The sequence below is a fragment of the Emydura macquarii genome, unplaced genomic scaffold (genome assembly GCF_026122565.2).
Source record: "Emydura macquarii macquarii isolate MOO-44397 ecotype Brisbane River unplaced genomic scaffold, CSIRO-AGI_Emac_v2 contig_968, whole genome shotgun sequence".
In the NCBI taxonomy this organism is placed as follows: Eukaryota; Metazoa; Chordata; order Testudines; family Chelidae; genus Emydura; species Emydura macquarii.
The window spans coordinates 15,226,938-15,247,879 of record NW_027131105.1 but is presented as its reverse complement, the minus strand read 5'-3'; the positions used below and the strand labels follow the sequence as shown (position 1 = coordinate 15,247,879).

The 20,942-nt window shown below is 42.5% G+C and overlaps 1 protein-coding gene across 2 annotated transcripts in view; it reads right to left on the bottom strand.

Moving 5' to 3' along the window:
• The window catches only part of TXNRD3 (thioredoxin reductase 3), a 33,695-nt gene extending 13,642 nt beyond the window's left edge, over nt 1-20,053 (bottom strand). Inside the window, exons 1-6 of one of the 2 annotated variants that reach the window (XM_067544305.1) lie at nt 19,921-20,053; nt 15,285-16,001; nt 5,275-5,335; nt 3,433-3,542; nt 2,678-2,794; nt 832-904 (exon numbers count right to left, since the gene is read on the bottom strand). In XM_067544305.1, coding sequence (XP_067400406.1) covers nt 832-904; nt 2,678-2,794; nt 3,433-3,542; nt 5,275-5,335; nt 15,285-15,407 — 484 coding nt within the window. In that variant the 5' untranslated portion in view covers nt 15,408-16,001; nt 19,921-20,053. The remainder of the gene's footprint in view (nt 1-831; nt 905-2,677; nt 2,795-3,432; nt 3,543-5,274; nt 5,336-15,284; nt 16,002-19,920) is intronic. The other variant, XM_067544304.1, reaches the window with a different exon arrangement.
• Nucleotides 20,054-20,942: the final 889 nt, after the last annotated feature.

Here is a 20,942-nt window from a genome sequence, read left to right as displayed (position 1 = left end):
ACATTCCTATTATGAGCAATCATAAGAAATTCAATATGTGCTGTCTCCAGAGCAAGAGAATAACACTTCTGACTAATAGTACTGAAGCTTTTGAAGGGCAAAAACCAGGGGTGATGTTGGCTGGTTTTGTCCCAGCTATCTGAACAAAGGTTCTCTACACAGCATGGTTTACTTATGGAAAGGATGAGCATTCATCTAGTCTATAGGAGTCAGGAACAAAAGTGTCACAGCAGCAAAAAGCAGGGTCATGGGAAAGTGAATAATTCCTGAGACCACAGGAAAAGCATCAACGTCTGAGGTGCTTGTAGTACCTACTGTAGATGTATGGTTCGACTGGACCTATGCAATACTCAATGTATCACAGTGCTAAGCACACCCATTAAAATAATAAGAGATGATACTGTAATCTAGCCACTCCCATGTGCAAAGCCAATTCAAACTGACACTTTCATCTAATGGGCTCAAATGTGCTTTACAAATATTAGCTTCCCTATAAAGGATTAAAATATTGAAGATTTAAACTGGGAAGGTTACGTAGTAAAGAATTTAGCGTGAATGTGCAACCCAATAGTTGTTAATAAGAAACTGAAGTAAATAAATAAAGAAATGCAGGCTGGGTAGAAAAATCCATCTAGAAGAATAGGCAGTTTGAATGGGTTTTATTTTCTTCATCATTTATGTTGTAGAATCACAGCCTCATGTCCATACACCTTGCATACTATAGGAATGCAAAACCTTGAAACTAAATAATTCAGGCAATGCCTGACATTAGCATTTTAATCTAGTCATATACATTGTGATTTGAGACTAGGACCATTAAAAGAACCTTACCCCATGAAGTACCCGAAGGTGTTGGTACAACATAATCTAGCACCATGACCTTTTTTCCTAAGGAAGCAGCTTCCTGTGTTTAAAAAAAAAAGGAAGTCAAATATGAACTGTTGAACATCTCTATTTTTTTTTATGCTAAAAGCTTTCCCTGCTCATTTATGCATGTCATCCAATGTGTGTCAGACAGAAGGCATTCAATGATGCCATCAGTGCTTGTGATAAGTGGGGGAATTTTGGAAATATTTTTATGATGTTCATGCACACCTCAGTTTCTCTCTGTGCTTTGTACTACTAGGCAAAGGAAAGGGGCTCTGTGTTAGATTCATGTAGCCGCCTGATAGGAGACCAGAATCATTAATAAACTGAATAGAGCCTATGCATGTGAATGGAGGATCTGGAAGAATCAGTGAAAACCCCAATGGCTGAGGCATTCACACCTAACAACCCATAGCCAAGAGGAGATTCCCTCCACACTTTATTCTTCAGCTCAGGGCCTTTGCTGTGCTTTCCTGAATAAAGTGTGAAGGTGCTAGAGCAAGATACATAAACACAGGAGGAACTCTGGAGGGTATGTCTACACTACCACTTATGTTGGTATAACTTATGTCACTGAGGGGTGTGACTATTCCACCCCCTTGAGTGACATAAGTTACACAGACCTGAGAGCGTCTCCCACAGACATAGCTTATGCCGCTCGTGAGGGGTTTTTTTATGCCAATGGAAGAGCTCTCTCCCATCGGCATAGAGCTTCTTCATCTGATGCACTGCAGCGGTGCAGCTATATTGGAACAAACTACACTGCTGCAGCACTGTACACGTAGACATGGCCCTAAGAACAAAAGGGGACAAAGGCCAAGAGAAGATCAGGGGAACAAGGCCCTAGCGCCAACCAACTGGAACCATATCTTAAGCCTGTCTCTCATGCTAACCTAAAGACTTTCAGATTCCATATTCCAGGTGATTAAAATTGTTACCTTGTTTTAAAAAGTTTGCTTGATATTGCTGCAGATACTAACTCAGAGTCCTGTGCTCTGAAGGGGAAGGAACAAGTCTCCCATAGGAGACTGGTTTGGCTGGACTTGCTGCAGGGAGCCACAGATAACTGGACCTTTGGGCACCAGCTTCAGAGTCATGGATGCTGTGAGCCTTTCCCAGCAGATCCTTGGGGTCTGGCAAACTAAAGGGCTACTTCCAGGAGACTGGCTACAAGCTGGGACACAGACCAGACCCTAAAAATCTAAGACAGCACTTAACTCCATCAGAAGCTGCAGAGCAGCCTGATATTCACTTCCAACCACCTGAAGACATGCATCACCTCCACACATGTGGAGAAAAAAATATTTAGAAGCATCCCTATGCAACAGCCTGCACTGTCAATAGCAATTATCTGAAGGGAATGATATGCTATGCATGTGTTTTGTCATTCCACTTTCCTCCACTGGCCAAAAGTAGTATCAATATTTTGAACTTTCAACCCTCCTGAACAAGCCACTAGTACTCCTACCACTCAGAAATAAAGGCTGCGATTTCCTGGAGTTCCTTACTCTTGTTGGTCCAGGAGCAAGAAGACAAAAGTTGAAAGACTGAAGCAAAGTGACTATACTATGGGAAAGAATCTGACCCAAAGTTCTGAACTATGAGCTCATGAAGAAGTGCATGTTACACTGCAGTTACATCAGTGTTCAGCCCATTCAATTTCAAACTGAATAGGAAGACTCACTGAAACGTAGAATATATTGTATTAGAATGACAGCTGCACAGAGCATGAGAGTTTCAGGAGAAATCTTATATGTATGGTTAATATACAGGCAAAATTCAGTGTACAAGTGCAAACTCGAGTGCATACCTTGGAACATGCAAGTCCGCCAGAGCCACCACCAATAACAATAAGATCATAATCATAAACTTCTGCATCATCTATGTGATCCTTTAGCAGATTCTGCAGTGAGCCACTCTGGTAAGCCTGTAACAAACATATGGGTTACTCATAGAGCTCTATGTTGAAGTGTGAATTGCACTGCTTTTCAGGACCTAGGTCATCCTTTCTGATGCTCCTACCCTAATTTTGGATTCCTGATTAAAGAAGATCACTTGCAGACAGTTTCTCAAGTCTGGGGGCTAGGAAGGAGCCCTCACATGATTCTGTAACTGTGAACTTTAAGTATCTTTCATAGGACTATATTATCATTTTCCACTTCTAAAGGTATGTTTAAGTCACACAGCATAAACTACCTACTAAAAAAACAAGTAAAGAAATCACTGACGATCCATTGCTCACTCCATTTGTAATTCTACCCATTGTACATAACATCAAGAACGCAGGAATTAAAGAAGGTTGTAGAAAGATGGAGCAACTGTCTCGCCTTTCAACTTAAATATAAAATTCAGTATTTAATTTTCATTTTCCTTCTTGACTTTATGGAAAACTAGACATTTGGGACTGCAATAAGTTAAGTTACTTCACAAGCATGTTCTGCAACCAGAGATTGCCAAAGAGGTATCAAGTGACTAGACTTTTTAAAAACAGAAGTTACCTACCTAATCAGTTCAATTCTTGTTACAGCTCATTTCAAACTCAACAAAAAAAAAAACCAAGATTACCTGAAAAGTTTTATCATATCCACCTACATGTGTTCCATTCACAAACACATTGGGCACAGTCCTCTGGCCAGTCAGTTCTACTAACACTTCCTGAATATTAGGTCCATCATCTAAAGATTTAAAAAAACAGAATGAGAGAGTTCTAAACAATTCTCACTGAAAGTGAACTTAAATGCATGGGTTCTTAAAAAATTATTTTAACTGAAGTAAATTTTAAAACAAACTGCATGACATCACAGGCCCTCCATAAAACCCACTTATTTGTTTTAGATGTGGCAAGTTTGTAGACGTTCTTCAAAGCACAAGCTTTGAAACAGGTCTAGTAAAAGTAGATTTTTTTGAAAGTTTTCCTCCTACAAGAGTATGCTTCTAGATAGAAGGAATATATTGGAGCTTCACAAACTAAATGCGAGAGGGTTTCCATCTAGTGTTTAAGTCACCGAGTTTAGAAGGTGAAGCTTATATTGCTTGAGACCTGCCTATTTGAGGGACACTACCTCCCTGCCTATGTATATCACCACAGTCGTTATCGGTGAAGACATTTGAGCTAACAATACAAAAAAATGAAACTGCCATCGGGGTGTCCTTCATTAGGACCCCTGGACTTTGGAACTTGCTCACCCCCTTGTTGGAAATACCCTGAATTCATGGACCTTCTGGGCCTGCTACTATATTCGTTTCATAAGGTGTTTTGGAGAATGGAGGTGTTATTTCAGATACAGTTTTTAGGGAAGGTGAGCTATACTTTTTTCTCTCTTTCTTCTTTCTCCAAGGTTCAATTACTGCTGGTTTTGACTATGGTTCTCCTTTTAAACAACTGTAAACATGGAGCATACTTGGGATAGGCTTCTTCTTGGAGCCTTTACGAATGGGGGATTAACTGTGGGAATATTCAATGCACCACTTTTTTATTTGTTCGTTTTATTTAACCCCACTCAGATAGTGCCAATAATTGCAGGAGGTGCAAATTAAGCACAACCTTAATTATTAAGATGCCTTAACACACAGTCATCATCCCAAAATGTAAGATGGACTCAGCAAATTCATTTGTATATTACAATTCCCTTTGTCAGACTATGATCCATTTAGTGTGCAGGAACCTTTTTAATATGGAGAGAATGCTGAACCATAAAAGGGAAACTTTAGTGAAAGTCAATTAGTACATTCTTTCAAGCTATTCAACACGTTATTTTTGGAAGTTTATGAAGTATTAAGTTGGTAAACTGTATAAGTAGCAAAGTTTTAAGATAAAAATATATGACCACTGAAGTTTTGAAATATATTCAGGATGAGTCAGCAACCTTTACAACTAATTAATGCCCAATAAACCTGTTATGTTCTCTCAGGAATGAAGTAATTTTAACATAAGAATGTACTGGAACCTCTGAACTCCTGGCTTTAATAAAAGCTGGCACTGGCTACAGGCCGAGCACTAGAATGGAGTCTTTTTTCCCCCCCAGTGACTCAGCAAATTTCTTCACAAAGGTCACTTCTGTATCTAGTCAAACATTAACAATTCATCTGGGAACACACAAAAAAAAGAGCAACTGTTAGGGGAAAGATGGACTTTTCCTGCAAGACAGAGCAGTGGGTAATTTCCCTCACACCTCCACCACTTAAAATTCTATTTGATTAAACAAGTTTTTATTTAAAATGTGCCTTGTGATACAAGGTTTCAGCATGCATTTTAAATGCTGTTGTACCTCTGCACCAATAGAGGCATCACTGAAGACAGAATTAACCTGACGGATCAGTACAAGACAGTTCACAGGGAAGTAGTAGCTAAAGTTGAATGAATATATATGTATGCATCTCAGCATATGAGCTATCCTTTTTACTTACCAGTTAAATCAAGTTCCAAAGCATAGTAGTCTACTTCCATAGAATGAAAAAGTTCTTTCACCTGTAACAAACAAAAGGAGTTTCATTTGAGATATGCTATTGTGAACACAAGGGGACTGCATTTTCACAAGTCAAAGGTTTGATATTTAGATGTAGTTTAGGGACAAGATCTGCTACTGGACATACTTACATAGTGTCTTTAAACAGTTGTACCTGAGTTATGTACATACTAAGTCATTACTTCCAAGTTAATTTTCAGAAGACGTCCCTTTGCTGTCTCATGTGCTTCACCATGGGGGGGGGGGTACATTTACATTACAAATGGTGTGACTAATGTGAATAAGCGTATCTGTCCTAGCTTTAATCTAGCTAGTGTGGTTAACAATAGCAGCAAAGCCATGGCAGCCTGCATTTCACCACAAGGTAGCAATCCAAGCACATATCCAATGACCCTGGCAACCATGTATCCGAGGTGGCTGGAGTGCACTGAAGTCATGGCTGCACATTTTCCCTGCTCTAGCTAAATTAAAGCAATGCCTGTGCTACAATCATATCTTCATTTGCAGTGTAGAGGTATGTTTAGCTAATCACTCTCAGCTCAACAGGATTCAGACTTTGGTATCCAACCCCATACTTCTCCTGAAGGGGATGGGAGAACTTTGTCTACAGGAAGCTTAACAGCAGACTGTCTTTTTATTCCTTTATATTGTGTCAGAAATAACCAGACCAAGACATCAGAGCAGCTAACAGAAGTAGATGTACAGGATAGAAAACCCCAGGGTTTTATTTATTTATTTAGTAAAGCAGATATACACATATGGTCAGAAAGTCTTTGGGGATGGAACAGGGGTTGTTTTGTTAGGAAGTTATTAAGTAGCAAAAGTTGGTTGAAATCTAGTTGTACTTCCATCATTTAACTACACAGAAAATTACTAGATCCATGGTTAACTGATTACCCACACCAGGATGAGGAACACATCATTAAGGTTACCATCTTTCTCAATCCTCTGACTTTGAAATGAAAGACATTGACCCTGAAAATGAGTAACATCAATTTTCTTTACTGAACAGTTTTATTTAAAATACATATATGTACAAGCATGCAAATAGCCTGGAACTTATAATCATGAAATGAAACAGTGATTGTGTACTAAAAGCATACTTTATGTAGAAAGCTGTAGCTCTTTACTTTCATAAGGTGGCTGGCAGTGCTCCACTTGCTTGCAACCCTGAGACATGATTATGTCAAGCACGAAAACTAAGAAAGCTTGCAGCGCACTAACAGGGACTTTACAACAGCAAAGCAGGACAACTTTAAAAATCAGAACCAGATGAGGTATGTCCTGCACAATGCAGGACACTTGAAAGGGACGTATCCTACTAGTCTCCCTACTCCTCTGGTCCAAGAATAGTTGCTGACTCCAACTCGACACCAAAAATTAACACTATTTTAATTTATCAATAAAACTTAGTTTGAGCTGTTTATATGGCTGAACTTTTATAAACATCACTTTGTAACAATGGATTTGTGCCAGGTTTGTCACTGACAGATTTTAAAAGTCTTATACAATAGGTCTTAAATTTATTCATGGCAATTAGCTAAGAGCAAGCTGAGAAGTCAATTTGTAAGGTTCACTATAAAAGATTAAGCAGCTGCTAATTCAGAAAGCTTGCAATATGTTATAGGCTGAGCCAATTTGCTGGCAAAGGGGTCAGTCATACATACATTTAACATGGTAGAATTTGCCTGTAGGTGGAGAAGACATGTATTTATATTGCTTCCTGCTAGAGGGCTTTTGCTTCCTGTCAAGTAAGGGTTCTGGTCTTAGAGTTAACCCCTCATTCTCCTCTCCCCACAAAAGAATTCAACTGTCTAAATTAGTGCCAACATTTTAAAAGTAAGAATATTAGTCAGTGGCATGTCAAAGAGCCCAAGTGCACACAATTTCAGTTCAATGCTATCGCCAGTTTTACAGGTAGAATGCCTTAGGACTGGCACTGAACAACTGATACCACAACAACCCAGCTGCTTAAACCCCTTCAGCCACCCAAACCCCATACCACCCTCTGGGAGTGCTCAGTAAGAATGCAGAATGTAAATGTTTTAAAATCAGTGGTGATACTGAACGAAGCATTATTCTAGAATGTAATTAACTATGAATATCAGACTACACATGTTAAACTGGAATTCTAATGTGCAGCTCTTTGGGTTAAAATGTTTCAGATAATTCCTCCAACTAACATCAAATTGAAACTGCATTATTTTGGTTTAATTTTCAACCAAGATTTAACAACCACAAGTCAGATGGGCTATTTATCAAAAGAAACAGGATAAAGGCTCAGTGCGATGAAACTGTAATGCAGGATATTAATATTTTAATCTCATATTGGCAGCATGATTAGCAAAGCCACTTGCAACAGACATTACAAAAGATTCTAAATGCAACAAAAGATTGAGTTAGTTGACTCTGAAAATTATACAGCCTAACCATTTAGATGAAATGCAGGTGCTATTACTGTGCTTAAGTGGATTAAATATCTTGATTCAATCTTGCAATTTTACTTTTTAAGAAGAGGTGAATTCTGATCTCAGATACAATCTTTAAAAAACCCAAAGATCAGCAGTAATGCATGCAGTTGCTGTCTTTTAAGCTACTTAGTGATAGCGTATCTGAGAATAACATGGGGACCTAGAAAACAACAAGCATTCCTAATGATCAGTTAAGAGAACTTAGAATGTTCCTTTCGTTTTATAAAAAGGAATAGTGGCAGTTTACAAGGTTAAAGTTGTGTTACGAATGTGAGGTACTTACATAAAGTTAATACAAATAACATGTTAGTCTCTGAAGGGACCACTAGTGCAACCAAGAAATTAGATACTTAAGTTCATAAAGTTGCTATATCAAGTATGGAAACAGAGTAGCACCTACTGAGTCATTTAAAATATAATTTAGACAAGTTAAAACCTGATGCGTGTTACTTACTCATCCTAAAAAGTTTGCCTTTTAGAGAATTCTGTCTACATTAATCTCAATAAAGCAATCAACAGGATTCTACAAAAATAAAAGACCGAAGATCAAACTTGGTCACCACCAGAGATTTTTATAGAACAAAGCTATTAACAATTGCAATACAGTTACACAAAACAGCTCCTGAAATCTTATGAGGAAATTCAGAGGGAGTCATGCATCTTTTGCAAGAACTTCCAGCATTCTTAATGAGATACACACAAGGTAGGTGAGAGTAATCTTTTATTGGATACACTTCTGTGGGTGGAAGGGACAAGCTGTGAAGCTCAAAAACTTGTCCCTTCCACCCACAGAAGTTTATCCAATAAAAGATATTACCTCACCTACCTTGTCTCTTTAATATCCTGGGACCAACAGGACTACAACAATGGTTCAAATTGCACTCAATGTCACTGGCTGATAATCGTTCAGAGATGAAGCTAAGGGGCCCATATCAATACTATAAGATATAATCGGTTGTTTTAGATACCATTGCCTTGCCAGCAGCAGGACTGGATAATGCTGTTCTTGGGTGGCTCAGTCCTTTCTTTGCATTACTGTGCATTCCTAGAAGGTGTTACGGAGCGGTTACTCTTCTTTCCTGAAGGCATTGTTGTCAGGGTTTTATAGAGTTCCAACTTGCACATGGGATTGTTAGGACGGTTTGTGAGGAGGCATGGACTACAGTTCTTTCAGTAGGCTGACGACAACCTGCTCTCACCTAATCCCACCTGTGCTAATGAATGCTTGATCCAGTTTTTGGGACAGACTGGAACACGGTTGACAGTTATCTGACTGAAGCTCAAATCCAGATAAAATTCATGTGATGCTGATGGGTTGGGGATTGCAAAGATTATTCCTGCATCCCTTGAGGGACTCATTGAGTCATTTATACTAGAATTTGCAATCTGGGGTGTACTGTTGGATGTCCAGCTATTACGGGATGACAACAACAGAGACTCAGTGATGAGGGACACTTTTTGCATCTGGTTAGGAGGGCAGCAACCCTGTCTTTTAGATGAGGCAGCAACCAGTTTTTAGATGAGGATCTTGCTACTATGATCCATACCTTTATCATCTCCAGATATGATTGTTGTAACAGGTTAAAATCATTGTATCGTGTGTGTGCCCCAAGTCCATGTTGAGAAAGAAACAAGTAATTAATTTATAGGTAAAAAAGTATCTGTTGGACTTATTCTGCAATGGAAAATTTTATTATGTGATGAATGGAAAAATTAATTGATTGTTAATTGTGCTTCAAGGTTTTGTAACCATCTGTTTTTGTAATTGTTCCTAGTTATTTTTGTAATAGATAAGGGGAAGTTGTTAATCTTGTGTAATAGATAAGGAGGTAGGAGTTGTAAGCCACCTGGGGAGAGAAACTCAGGGGCAGCAAAAAACCCTGACTGAAAAGTGACCAGTTGAATTTGGAATAAGGGGAACTTGCGAGCACAGCAGTTTCCTGGCACAAATTTGGAAGTTTGCAGTCGTTGCAACTTTTATTTGGCAAGTTACACCCGGTCAAGGATGACTTTCTGGTCTGGGGACTCCCCAAGAAGGGACCGATAAAGTGACATCGAAAATGCCCATAACTGGTTTGGCGGACGTATAGGCTGGAGTGGAGATAAAAGGGTTGTCAGACAAAGCAAAAATTAGAGAGCCTTGTTGTGAAGACCACCGAGTCTCCCCAAGGGGTACACCAGAATCATGCCTGCAAGAGGGTCTGATCAGCCGTCTCACCTCTCTCCAGCTCCGTCGCCTCAACATTGCATTAGAGTAGTCAGGTAACTGAGCTGATAACCCGTTGGGACTTGTCCCACGGATGATAACCTAGGTGTGAATACGATACAGGTTCCACCTGGATGAAAAAAATAGAATTCTAAATGGGGGGGAGAAGGGGGGCACAAAGAACTGAAGGTTCCTGTTTTTGACCTATAAAAACCTACACAGCTAGGGAACTGCCTACTTGAGAGACTGCAAAAAAAAAAGTGACAGTATGGAAGAAAGGAGAGGCAATCAAGGAGCAGTTCCCCTTGATTTAAGGAAGAGTGGTGATGGCAAATTTTTCTATGAGGGAATCTCAATTTTGTTACCTTGGTTCCAAAGGAACATGAGTTTTTGGGCACCCCAACAGACTGCTTTATGTGTACTTTTGGAAAAGTAGAGATTGATGGGACTAATTTATGGGATAGAGCAACTGTTCTCAAATGCGGTCACCAGGCGGTTTCTGTGCAGCCACAAGCAGCTGGGGAGGGAGGGGTAAGTGACCCCCTCTGCCCCCGTGTCTGCCTCAGGGTCCGTGCCAGTGCCTGGGGTCCCGACTCCCATCTCCTTCCCTCCCTGCCTTTCCGGCACCCACCCACCCTTTCCTCCCTGCTTGCCTCCCGGGTCCGCCTGACCACCTGCTTCCTTGAATTCATCCACTCACCCACCCCACCACCTGCTGGCCATGCCAATGCCTCTGGGTCCTGATTTCCACCCTCTTCCCTCCCTACCTTTCTGTTTCCTCCCTCTCTCCCTGCCAGCCGCTTGATAGCCTCCAGGGTCCTTGCATTCACCCACTCATCCCCCCATCCCTGCAACCGTGCAAGTGACCCCCAACGTCCGCAGCAGCCCCCTCCCTAAGCTGCAGTTCTTCCCCCACCCCCGCTCAAAGCAGCCTCCTCCCTGCCTCCTGTCAGGTGGCTCAGGGCAGTTGCTGCACATGTAGCCAGACTGACTGCTCTGCAGGGAAGAACAAGTAATTCCCTGGAGCCACCTGGCAGGAGCTGCAGTTCTTCCTGCACCCCTGAAAGGTGAGTGGGGCACGCAAGGCAGTCTTTCCATTCAAAGAGCTCCTCAACTTTTCCTAATATTCTGATCCACACAATTGATGCACCAAAACCCAGAACTTATTATTTAGACATGTATATGTGCATGTTTATTTGATTTTCCTAATGTTAACTGAATATATTAGGAAAAAATTGTCAATGCGGCCACCAGCAAGAGTTGGTGGCCGCACTCTGAGGCCACCAAAAAAATTGTTGAGAGAACCACCGGGATAGAAGATGTTACTCTTCTGAGGGATGCCTGTGAGTTAAGAAACAGGAGCTAAGCAGTTCTTTAATTTGTATTAAAGCAGCTTACTGTAGACAGACACCTTTTTCATTAAATAAATAAAACAAACAGTTCAAGTGCGGCAGCAGCACAAGGAAACAAGTATTCTACTGCTAAAGTATAGCAAGGACAAAGGCAAGAACAAATGAAGAGTTTTAGAATAGTTACACTGGAGAAGATAAATTTGTCCTTTAACATTTTAGATTTTATTTTTAAGACTTCCTAACCTTGCCATCTTTATTTCCAGCCACAGGATACTTTTCCTAGAAGTGCTAACTAAACATGGAAAGATTTAGACATCCTAACTGTACGGAAAGAAGGCATCTGCAGTCTATATATTGATATGTAGCATATGAATATGCCTCACATTTTAATTCAATTGGTGCATTTGTACACAGACAAGAAATTCCTTAAACTTCTTACAAAAGGAACCAACAGCTAAGGGACAAACACTACCAGTGAGTTACCTAACACTAAGTTTCATAAAGAAAGTAACTTGGAACAAAGGCACTCTGGTGTGACGATGCACTTTCTAGAACTCTTCTTGGCAGCACTTGCTCTCATTATTCCAACCTGTTTAGCTACTTTAAACCCCACAAAGTGAAGTTAATAAGCCGTGTCTTGTGTCTGCTGTTTCATAAGTCAATTAGCATTCTGTAACAATCTAAATTGAGCTGACCTGACAGGTCATTATGCATTTGTATGGATGCATAATATACTAGCTGAGGGCATATCATAAGACTAGTATAATCAGCAGTCATGTGAAGTTGTGGTTATTCTGTGCATCAAGTTGCTTCTACGTGTCAGTCTTCATACTGCTAGTATTTGTGTGTTTCCATCTGATCTAGCATCAAATTCTCCACGGTGGCAAGAATTTAAAATACATGCAAGTTATTCTCATCTGTCAGTAACTACAAGAAAGTCAAATTTTGACAACTCATGCACTATCTACAGCTTTGCTTAAAGCAGAATGCATTCAGGGAAGCTGTGATGTAAACTAAAAGTCTACATAACTTGTTAGTCATGCCAGTGGCTGACTTTAGAAAACAAAGTCATCTGTTCTATTTAAGCGGCATTGTCTTTGGTTCTCTTAAAACAACTGAGGAAGTCAATTCAAAGCCTTTTACGTATACAGATCAATTTGTCTGACAGTCAAATTCAGTAGTAAATTCCCAAGCATATGAATAAAATTAAATACAACAAAAATAGTTGTAAGATGCCTCTCTAACTTATTGTACAGGAGTTGTGCTTTTTTATCATGCTTCTAGGCATTTCCATTAGCACTCTGTCTTTCAGGGAGCAGTTTGTCAAGTAGTTACAGCACAGGACTAGGATTTAAGGCTCTTGGTTCTGTTCAGTGCCTCTGTTTACTATTTTTGTAGGAGACAGACAATAGTTGCATTCCTCACAGAAATGAGGATTAATGCTTTATAAAACAAAGTTCCTCAGATGAATAGCACTACTGAAATGCACAGTACTTGAACTAGACACTATTTAACATGACTATGTACCACTAATTCACAGAAAGTCCAGTTTATGGAAAATGTGCCTAAGAAGTTGAAGGAGTATCATCTTTGGTATAAACTACTACTGTGTATTCAGCAAATTTCTTCTTTGGCCTGTACACAAAGCCACCCAAACGTCAAGAATTTTCATCTAGACCATGTATACGTGTAGCCTAAGGTTTTGTCTACACTAGAATGTGTTGTCAATGCAAGTTACAGCGATGATCAAAAAGCACTGAAATTACAACATTTGTGCCTATCCACAGAGCACTTATTGTGGTGCCAAAGTGCATCCACAGTTGGTGCTCTAGCATTCACAGAAAAAGCAGTGCATTGTGGGCAGCTAACCCCATTATGCAACTCACCACCTTGCGCTGCTAGGAGTTGTGGAAAGGTGGAGAGGATCGCAGTGCATCATGGGTTCGGGCTCAACATCCCATGATGCAGTGATTTCCATCCCAATCATTGTATTGGTTTCCGACTGCATTTCATGGCATTTCGTGTACCATGCAAACAAACAATGCTGGATTACTGTTTGCATTTATGGAGCATCTGCACACAGTGCATCGTCGCTTTTGGGCATGTGAAACAAGCACTGAGTGGTGGGATGACAGTTATGCAGGTCTGGGATGACAAGCAGTGGCTGCAGAACTTTCAAATGCACAAAGCCACCTTCATGGAATTCTGTGAAGCACTCGTCCCTGCCTTGCAGCACAAGGACACCAGACAGAGCTTCCCCCTTGGTGGAGAAGCGTGTGGCGATTGCTGTGTGGAAGTGGCAACTCCAGACTGCTACCAGTCAGTCGCTAATCAGTTTGTAGTCAGGAAGTCCACCATTGGAGCTGCGTTATCACAAGCGTGCAGGGCCATTAATTGCATTCTGCTACGAAGGACTGAGACTCTTGGAAATGTGCACAAAACAGCGGATGGCTTTGCAGCGCTGGGTTTCCTTAAGTGTGACAGGGTGATAGATGGCAGACATATCCCAATTTTGGCCCTGGACCATCTTGCGACTGAATACATCAATAGAAAGAGGTACTTCTCTATGGCACTACAGATGCTTGTGGATCACCATGGGCATTTCACTGACATTAACGTGGGTTGGTCAGGGAAGGTGCATGATGCACGCCTCTTCAGGAACCTTGGCCTGTACAGAAAGCTACAAACAGGGACTTTCTTTCCAGACCAAAAGATTCCAATAGGGGATGGTGAAATGCCTACAATGATCCTGGGAGACCCAGCTTATCCCTTATTGCCATGGCTCATGAAGCCTTACACAGGCAACCTGGATAGCAGCAAGGAGCACTTCAATAACAGTGTGAGCAGGTGCCAAATGACCGCTGAATGCACGTTTGGCAGATTAAAAGATAGCTGGCGATGCCTTTATGGGAGGTTAGACCTAAAGGAGGAAAATGTTCCCATGGTTATAGCTGCCTACTGTGTGCTCCATTATATTTATGAACTAAGGGTAAAAGTTTCCCCCTGAATGGAGCACAGAGGCGGACTGTCTTGTGGCTGACTATGAACCACCAGATGTCAGGGCTATTAGAGGGGCACAAAGGGGGACCATTTGAATCAGGAAGGCCTTGAGGAGCCATTTTGACATTATTACAACACTGATTAAGGTATTGAGGTAACACAGAATTCCCATTCAATACCATAAAGGCAAGTCAATGATAAATCAAGCTTTCCAACAACCCAAAAGTCCCAGGACGATCAAGTTTGGTCCAGAGGAGGCAGTTTCGCTTCATCCAGAGCGGCTGCTAGAGAGCGATGCCCTCTGCTAGAAAACGTGAGTAACGCAATAAAAACCAGGGGCTCTAAGGCTGGCTTAATTCGAATTCAAGAACTAGAGCATCGGGCAGCATTTCTGTGAAGGCAAGACGGCAAACTCTTGCCAGTGCGGTGTTGCCACCAGTAGGCGGGGCCGGGCCCAGGCTCCTGGAGCTAGTCCGAGCCAAGGTAGGGCTCTGGCGGAGAGGGCGAGATCTGTTTTAAAGGCAGCCTCTGGCGAATCCCTGCCCCGAGAGAGAACTAACGTTGGCCTCCACGCGCCCCGAGCCAGGCTCCCGCCCGGCACCCCTCAGGGAAGGCGCGGGGATCTCAGGGCAAGTCCTCACACACCAGCCTGCTACGGGGGGGCTAGAGCCAGGCTCAGATCGCGCTGGGGCTTGCAGGGAAACCCGCTCGTCCTCTGACAGCCGGAACTGGTGACGAAGGGGCGGCCAGGCCTGAGGCTGAGCCGGCAAATGGCGAGTGTCTTCAGCGGGAGCGCCCGAGCGCAGCCGGCGGGAGGCCTCCCCCCCTCAGGCGGCGCGTGTGCGCGGGAACGGGAAGGGCAGGGCGGCAAGGCCCACCCGGGGCATCCGCCCGGCCGCCCCCTTCCCGCGGCCGCTCTCACCTTGGTGCAGTAGGGACAGTAGCTCTTGCTGAAGATCGCGACCCGATGGGAGCCAATCAGAGTCCGGGCGCGGAGCCGCAGCCCGTCCCAGTCTGGTTGCCGGACCTGGCCCGGGGGCGGCATGGCCGGAACACGCGGGGCGAGACGAGGCAGGCAGCGCCACGAGCTCTACGGACACCAGCAGCCACGCGCGCGTAACCGCCGGTTCCTCGCGTTCGGTCGCTGCGCTGCTCAGCCAGGTGGGGAGTTTGCCCCCTTTCTAGCCCCACCCCTTTCCTTTTAGAAAGGGCGGGGGGCAGGAAGAAGGAGGCTGGAAGAGTCTATTCGGGGTGAGGTGGGGGCGTGCGTTAGCCTATGCGTTCCATAGACTGGCCAATAGACTGAGCCTAGGAGGGAGAGTCCAATATCAGGGAACAAACGGAAGGGGGAACCGGTTCTTCACACTGCCTAAGGCCAGCCCCCGCCCCCGCTAGGAAAGCTTGGGACAGCCCAAGAAGGGAGAGCATGCGCACGCAGAAGCAGGCTCTGTAGTGTTTGGGTAGTGCAGTCCTCTGGACCTATTGTATCTTCCTTAGCGCTTGTGGTTGCGAGTTCTAGTCCCAGCTCTGGCTGGGAGGGTTCCTGGCTGCGACACTACCTCCCCTTCTGCAACCTCATCACTTCAGCCCTCTGCTCCTCCAGCTTCCCATCTGTAAAATAGGGATAACGGGGTTTTGACTAAGAAAAGGGAATAAATAAAAAAGAGACCAATAAGGGGGTTATGTTCAGGTGGCTGAGCCTATGCTTTTTAGGCACCGTTGGTAGCTGCCTACTCCCCACTCAAGGAAGTGTCTGCCCAATTACCACTCGCACTATTTGCACCTTTTTCCTTTTCTTTTAACAATAAACTGCAAAATTGTCTAATTGCTGCTACAGGTGGTCAAACTGCAACGTCCCCCCTAGCGATTTAGCTGCAGATGATGTCTAGCAGATCCTATAAACAAGGCTGTAAAGATGTCTCACTGATGAATCCAATAGCGTGAGAAAAATTGGGAGAAGCTGCCATCTATAGGACAGATTCTAACAGCCAGGTCTTTGGGATTGCTGTGATTCATGAAAAAGATTGGGGCTGAGGGAGAGTGAAGTCAGGGTAGATGGACGAATCCTGCACATGGATTGAAAAAAGCGGCTTGTGTACAAGATGTCTCTTTGACCTCTTTACAGCCAAAAGTTTTTATATAAACAACCCATTTTAGAGCAGTCAGTTCCTGTAAAACACCCCCTGTGGTCAAGCAAAACTTGTGAAATCATTTTTTAAAAATTGTTATATAATAGATAGGGGAATCATCATGGTCTAATAAAATGAGCAGGGGGCTTGGAGCCAGGGACTCTGTTACTCTCTGTACTGGTCAAGTTGCTTAAACATGACCTAAGAAAGGAAAAAATGGGCTTACTTAAGATGTGTAAAAAAGGCCAGCAAGGTTATTGGGAAAGGTTTTTTGTTTTTGTTTTTTCCTGCTTGTTTACTGTATAAGGAATTCAGATCTTACCTACCCTGGAAGACTTTGTGGTAAACTGGAAAACTAATGAAAACTACTGACAAGAATCAAGCAAGTGAAAACTGAACAATTGAGAGAGGGATATATTTGCTACGACTGGCTAAACGTTTGTAGTATTTGTTAGCACTCATTTGACTCTAATGCCTCATGAACACTTAGGGAAAAAAGACATCCTTGTTAAAGATTATATGCCCCCACATGTCTCTGCAATTAAGGTGTGAAAGCTTTCAATACACGTCTGAGACTCCCAAGAAGTTCTCCAGCAAATGCAGGAGAGATCAGACTTAATATTCTTAATAAAATAAAGAACTGTTGTAGCCTTGTTGGGCCTAGGATATTAGAAAGATAAATTGGATGAGGTAATCTCTTTTATTGGACCAACTTCTGTTGGTGAGAGAGAGAAATCTTGTCTCTCTCACCAACAGAAGTTGGTCCAATAACAGAGATTACCTCACCCAACTTGTCTCTCTCTAAAGTAAAAAACAGACAGGAAAATATATTCCCCCGCCACCCATAATATATAGAATATATTCCCCCACCCCCTTCAGGTTTTCTTTATACATCATAACAACGCAAAATAGTGCATAAACCTAACTTGAAAAAAATATTTTGCATATCACCATTGCCTTTAATCTATCATCTGGAAAATGGGAGTAAAAGACTTGCAGACATAACTTTCAGGTTATGATGAAGATTAATTAGTGAATGGAGATAGACTTCTCTGTTGTTAATTATGGGGTCTCAACCTGCAAATGATTGTCCTCCCCGCTCTCCCCGAAGGGTGTTGCAAACACCCTTCTATGTGTTATGACTTGATGGGGAAAGATCCTAAAATTTATGGGGGGAGTGTTCTGAAACTCGTTTCAGTTGTAGCATGGACTTCCGGTATGGAAAAGTTTGAGAATCACTGTCACAAATATTATATACTTTATCCTATGTTATTGATACATTAAGATGATGGCTGATTAAAAGACCTTTTCATTCTTCATAGCTACAGCTTCAGGAAGTTGGATTCTTTGCCTAATTTTGACAGTGATAGTTCTGTGGTGGACCATGTTGCTTTTTTTTACCTAACATTCTTTATTTTATCAGTATTGCTTTGTAACCAGAGCAGGGAGGTTCCACTAAGTTTCAAACAAGGATTAGACATTGCTCTGAATAAAAATAGCAATTTGCGCAAACATGAGCTAGGATGTAATTACAAGTGCTATCAATATTCATTTTTGATGGCATGAGTTGATTTCCAGGAGGGCTCAGAAAGAAATTCCCCTCCCCTTCCATGGAGGGTATTGCATAATTAGGTGCACAAAGAGGCAGGGTGGTTACATCTTACCCTGAAGTGTCTAGTTTTGGCCATGGTTGGGTACAGGATCTCAGACTCAACTAGCTTGACTATGGGTCTGTTCAAGAACCATAACAATTCCTGTGTTGCTATGAATAAAAGCTGATGACCCTAGAACAGCAGGAAGCACCCTGACCCAATGCAGGGTTTGGCTATTTCCTTCCCTTTGGTGGATAGTTTTCTGATAAGCCACAATGGCACATCTTCCCTTCCCAGGCAAAGAGCTCAGAAAGTGGGCAGTTGACCTGTATGTGTGTTTTGGTGGGAAGATCCCTATGATTGGGATTTCTTTAGTGGTGTCTCTCTTGGTTCCCCTTCATGTTTAAAGAGAATGACAATTTAACTTGAAGTCAAAGTTGGAAGATGGGAAGGAGCAAGCTTCACCACTGTCTTCATTCCTCCACCTTAAACAGCACTCCTTAAATAGCACTTCCCAGCTGCTTACACCCCTATCTGCAGTCTTTTCTTGTGTCCTTCATTACTCATCATTTGGCGAAGATGAAAAGGGAACAGCTGTTTCCTCCCTCCAGCCTGATCTGATGCCTCTGCATGCTCAGTCCAAAACTGCATTGGCATCTCACTTGAATCTTGTTTATATCTGGAGAGGTTTCCAATACTCAGTTATTTTTCTTGGATCCTAGAAAGAAGGCTCCGCTAAGCCCTAGAGGGCTCCTATTTCCAGTATCTGTTCTGATCCTTATTTTCTATGCACGATTGTCTCCTGACTCTTCTCTTTGCCCACATGTGCCTCTGAGCATCCTTCATTCTATCCCTTACACTTAGAACAGTCCCCACGCAGTGTCTGCCAAGCAATCGCCTTCAGAATTGCTCCTGTTCCTTGAAGCACCAAAGGTATAAAGCTCAGGTATCATAGAAATTCCACTGTCAGTCTGATTCTGCTCCCATGAGTAGGTTAGCTGCTGTCTTAACTGGAAGCAGAATTGGGCCTTCTGCATTTTTCTTTATTGCACCCATGTGTGCTTTTAAGCTATAAGCTCTTTGGGGCAGTGACTTTTATTTGCTCAGCGCAATCACCAACTGCCCACCATTGTGAATGTTGACAGCTTTATATAAATATTGATAACACTTCACAGCTATTAATGTATCAAGCCTTGCAACATCCCTGTGCGATAGATATTACCCCATTTTTCAGATGGGGAAACTGAGGCACAGAGAGGGGTGAAGAGACTTGCCCAAGGCCTCCCAGGAAAGTTGTAGCATAGCTGATAATACAGCTCAGTTGTCAGTCCCATGCTTTAAGCACAATACCATCCTTAACACTTATTTAAGAATGTTAAAAAAAATCATCACAAGAGCAGTAACCCTACCAGTGTTGGAAATGGACCTAATGGGAGACATCTGACAAGAGTGACTTTATCCCTCTTTGACCATATGTATGATTTCAAGGCTCCTGGAATGGCAAAATGGGATTTGCTTTTATTTTAGTTTTCATAATAGAAGAATCCTAGGTTAAGAATGTTTCTAGCCACACTACAGAGAAACACATATCCCTTGGTTTAGGTTTTTCTGACTCTCACAGAGCCACCATTTCAAGTTAGCCATGAACACAAACAGACACAATCCCTGCAACCTGTGGGGTTTTTGATACAAGTTTCAGTAGCTAAAACTATCCACCATACCTTTGTTCACCACTATCCAGAATTGCATGTTTAGTTCCTTTCTGTGAATAAGTGCTCTTCCCTCCCCCGACACTAATGTAACCAGATTTTACTGGGAGAGATTGTTACCAGATTACCTGGCCTAGCAGATGGAGCCAGGAACAGCAAGTCAGTCTGAGTGAGAAGACAAGCAAAGGATTAGAGCTAGAGTCAGGAACCAAACAAGGGCACAGGGCTAGAGCAGACTGGAACAAGGCTGGTACGGAGTAATCACAGGCTGCAGGTATAAGGGCTGAGTAGCCAGCAACCTCCTGCTGCTGAGTTTAAATGCAGACACGTAGGCACCTTGCTGCCAGTCAGGCAGGCTGGCCAATCAGGTGATTCTACCGCAGCCCAGCTGGGCTCATTAATTGGCTTAAGGTTCAACTGAGGCAACTCAGGGCTCATAGCTCCTGACTGCCAAGGGTATTCCTGGAGGAGATATTTTGTTCTGGGTTTGTACAGCACTTAGCACAATGGAGTCCTGCTCCATGAGTAGCGATCCCAGGCACTACGGTAACACAAATAATAATTGCTACTACCTTCATGCCAGCAGAGTGGTGTAGCAGGGCTGGGACAGAACACAGAATTTCCCCAAAGGCTGAATATTAGGATATTAGAGAGACAAGGTGGATGAGGTAATATCTTCTATTGGCACTCTAAGTTTCCCAGACCTGAAGAAGTGCTCTGTGTAAACTTGAAAACTTGTCTCTCACTGACAGAAATTGGTTCAATAAAAGATATTACTCACCCACCTTATCTCTCTAATATGAAAGAGAGTAAGACAGAGCAACAGCAAAGTGCTAAACTGGGGCCCTATTCTCCTGCCACACAAGTGTGCCAATAACCCTGACTCCTGTGGAAGTTGCTGGTCCTGTAGGAGGGGAATAGGGCACATAGGATTTTTAGCATTAAAATTTCACAGGAAAACTAACTACATTTGCTGTCATGTGCAATCAGCCCCCAAATCACATTGCCGCTTTGGAGTTTAAGGAGGAAATGAAAAGTTGGCGCCTTTTTCAAAATGGATGATAACTGGCCAACCTTAGATTACCACATCAATCAATCATATGCCACTAGACAGCCCAGGTCCCTGGCCAGGGTCTGGCCCCCCCTTTGT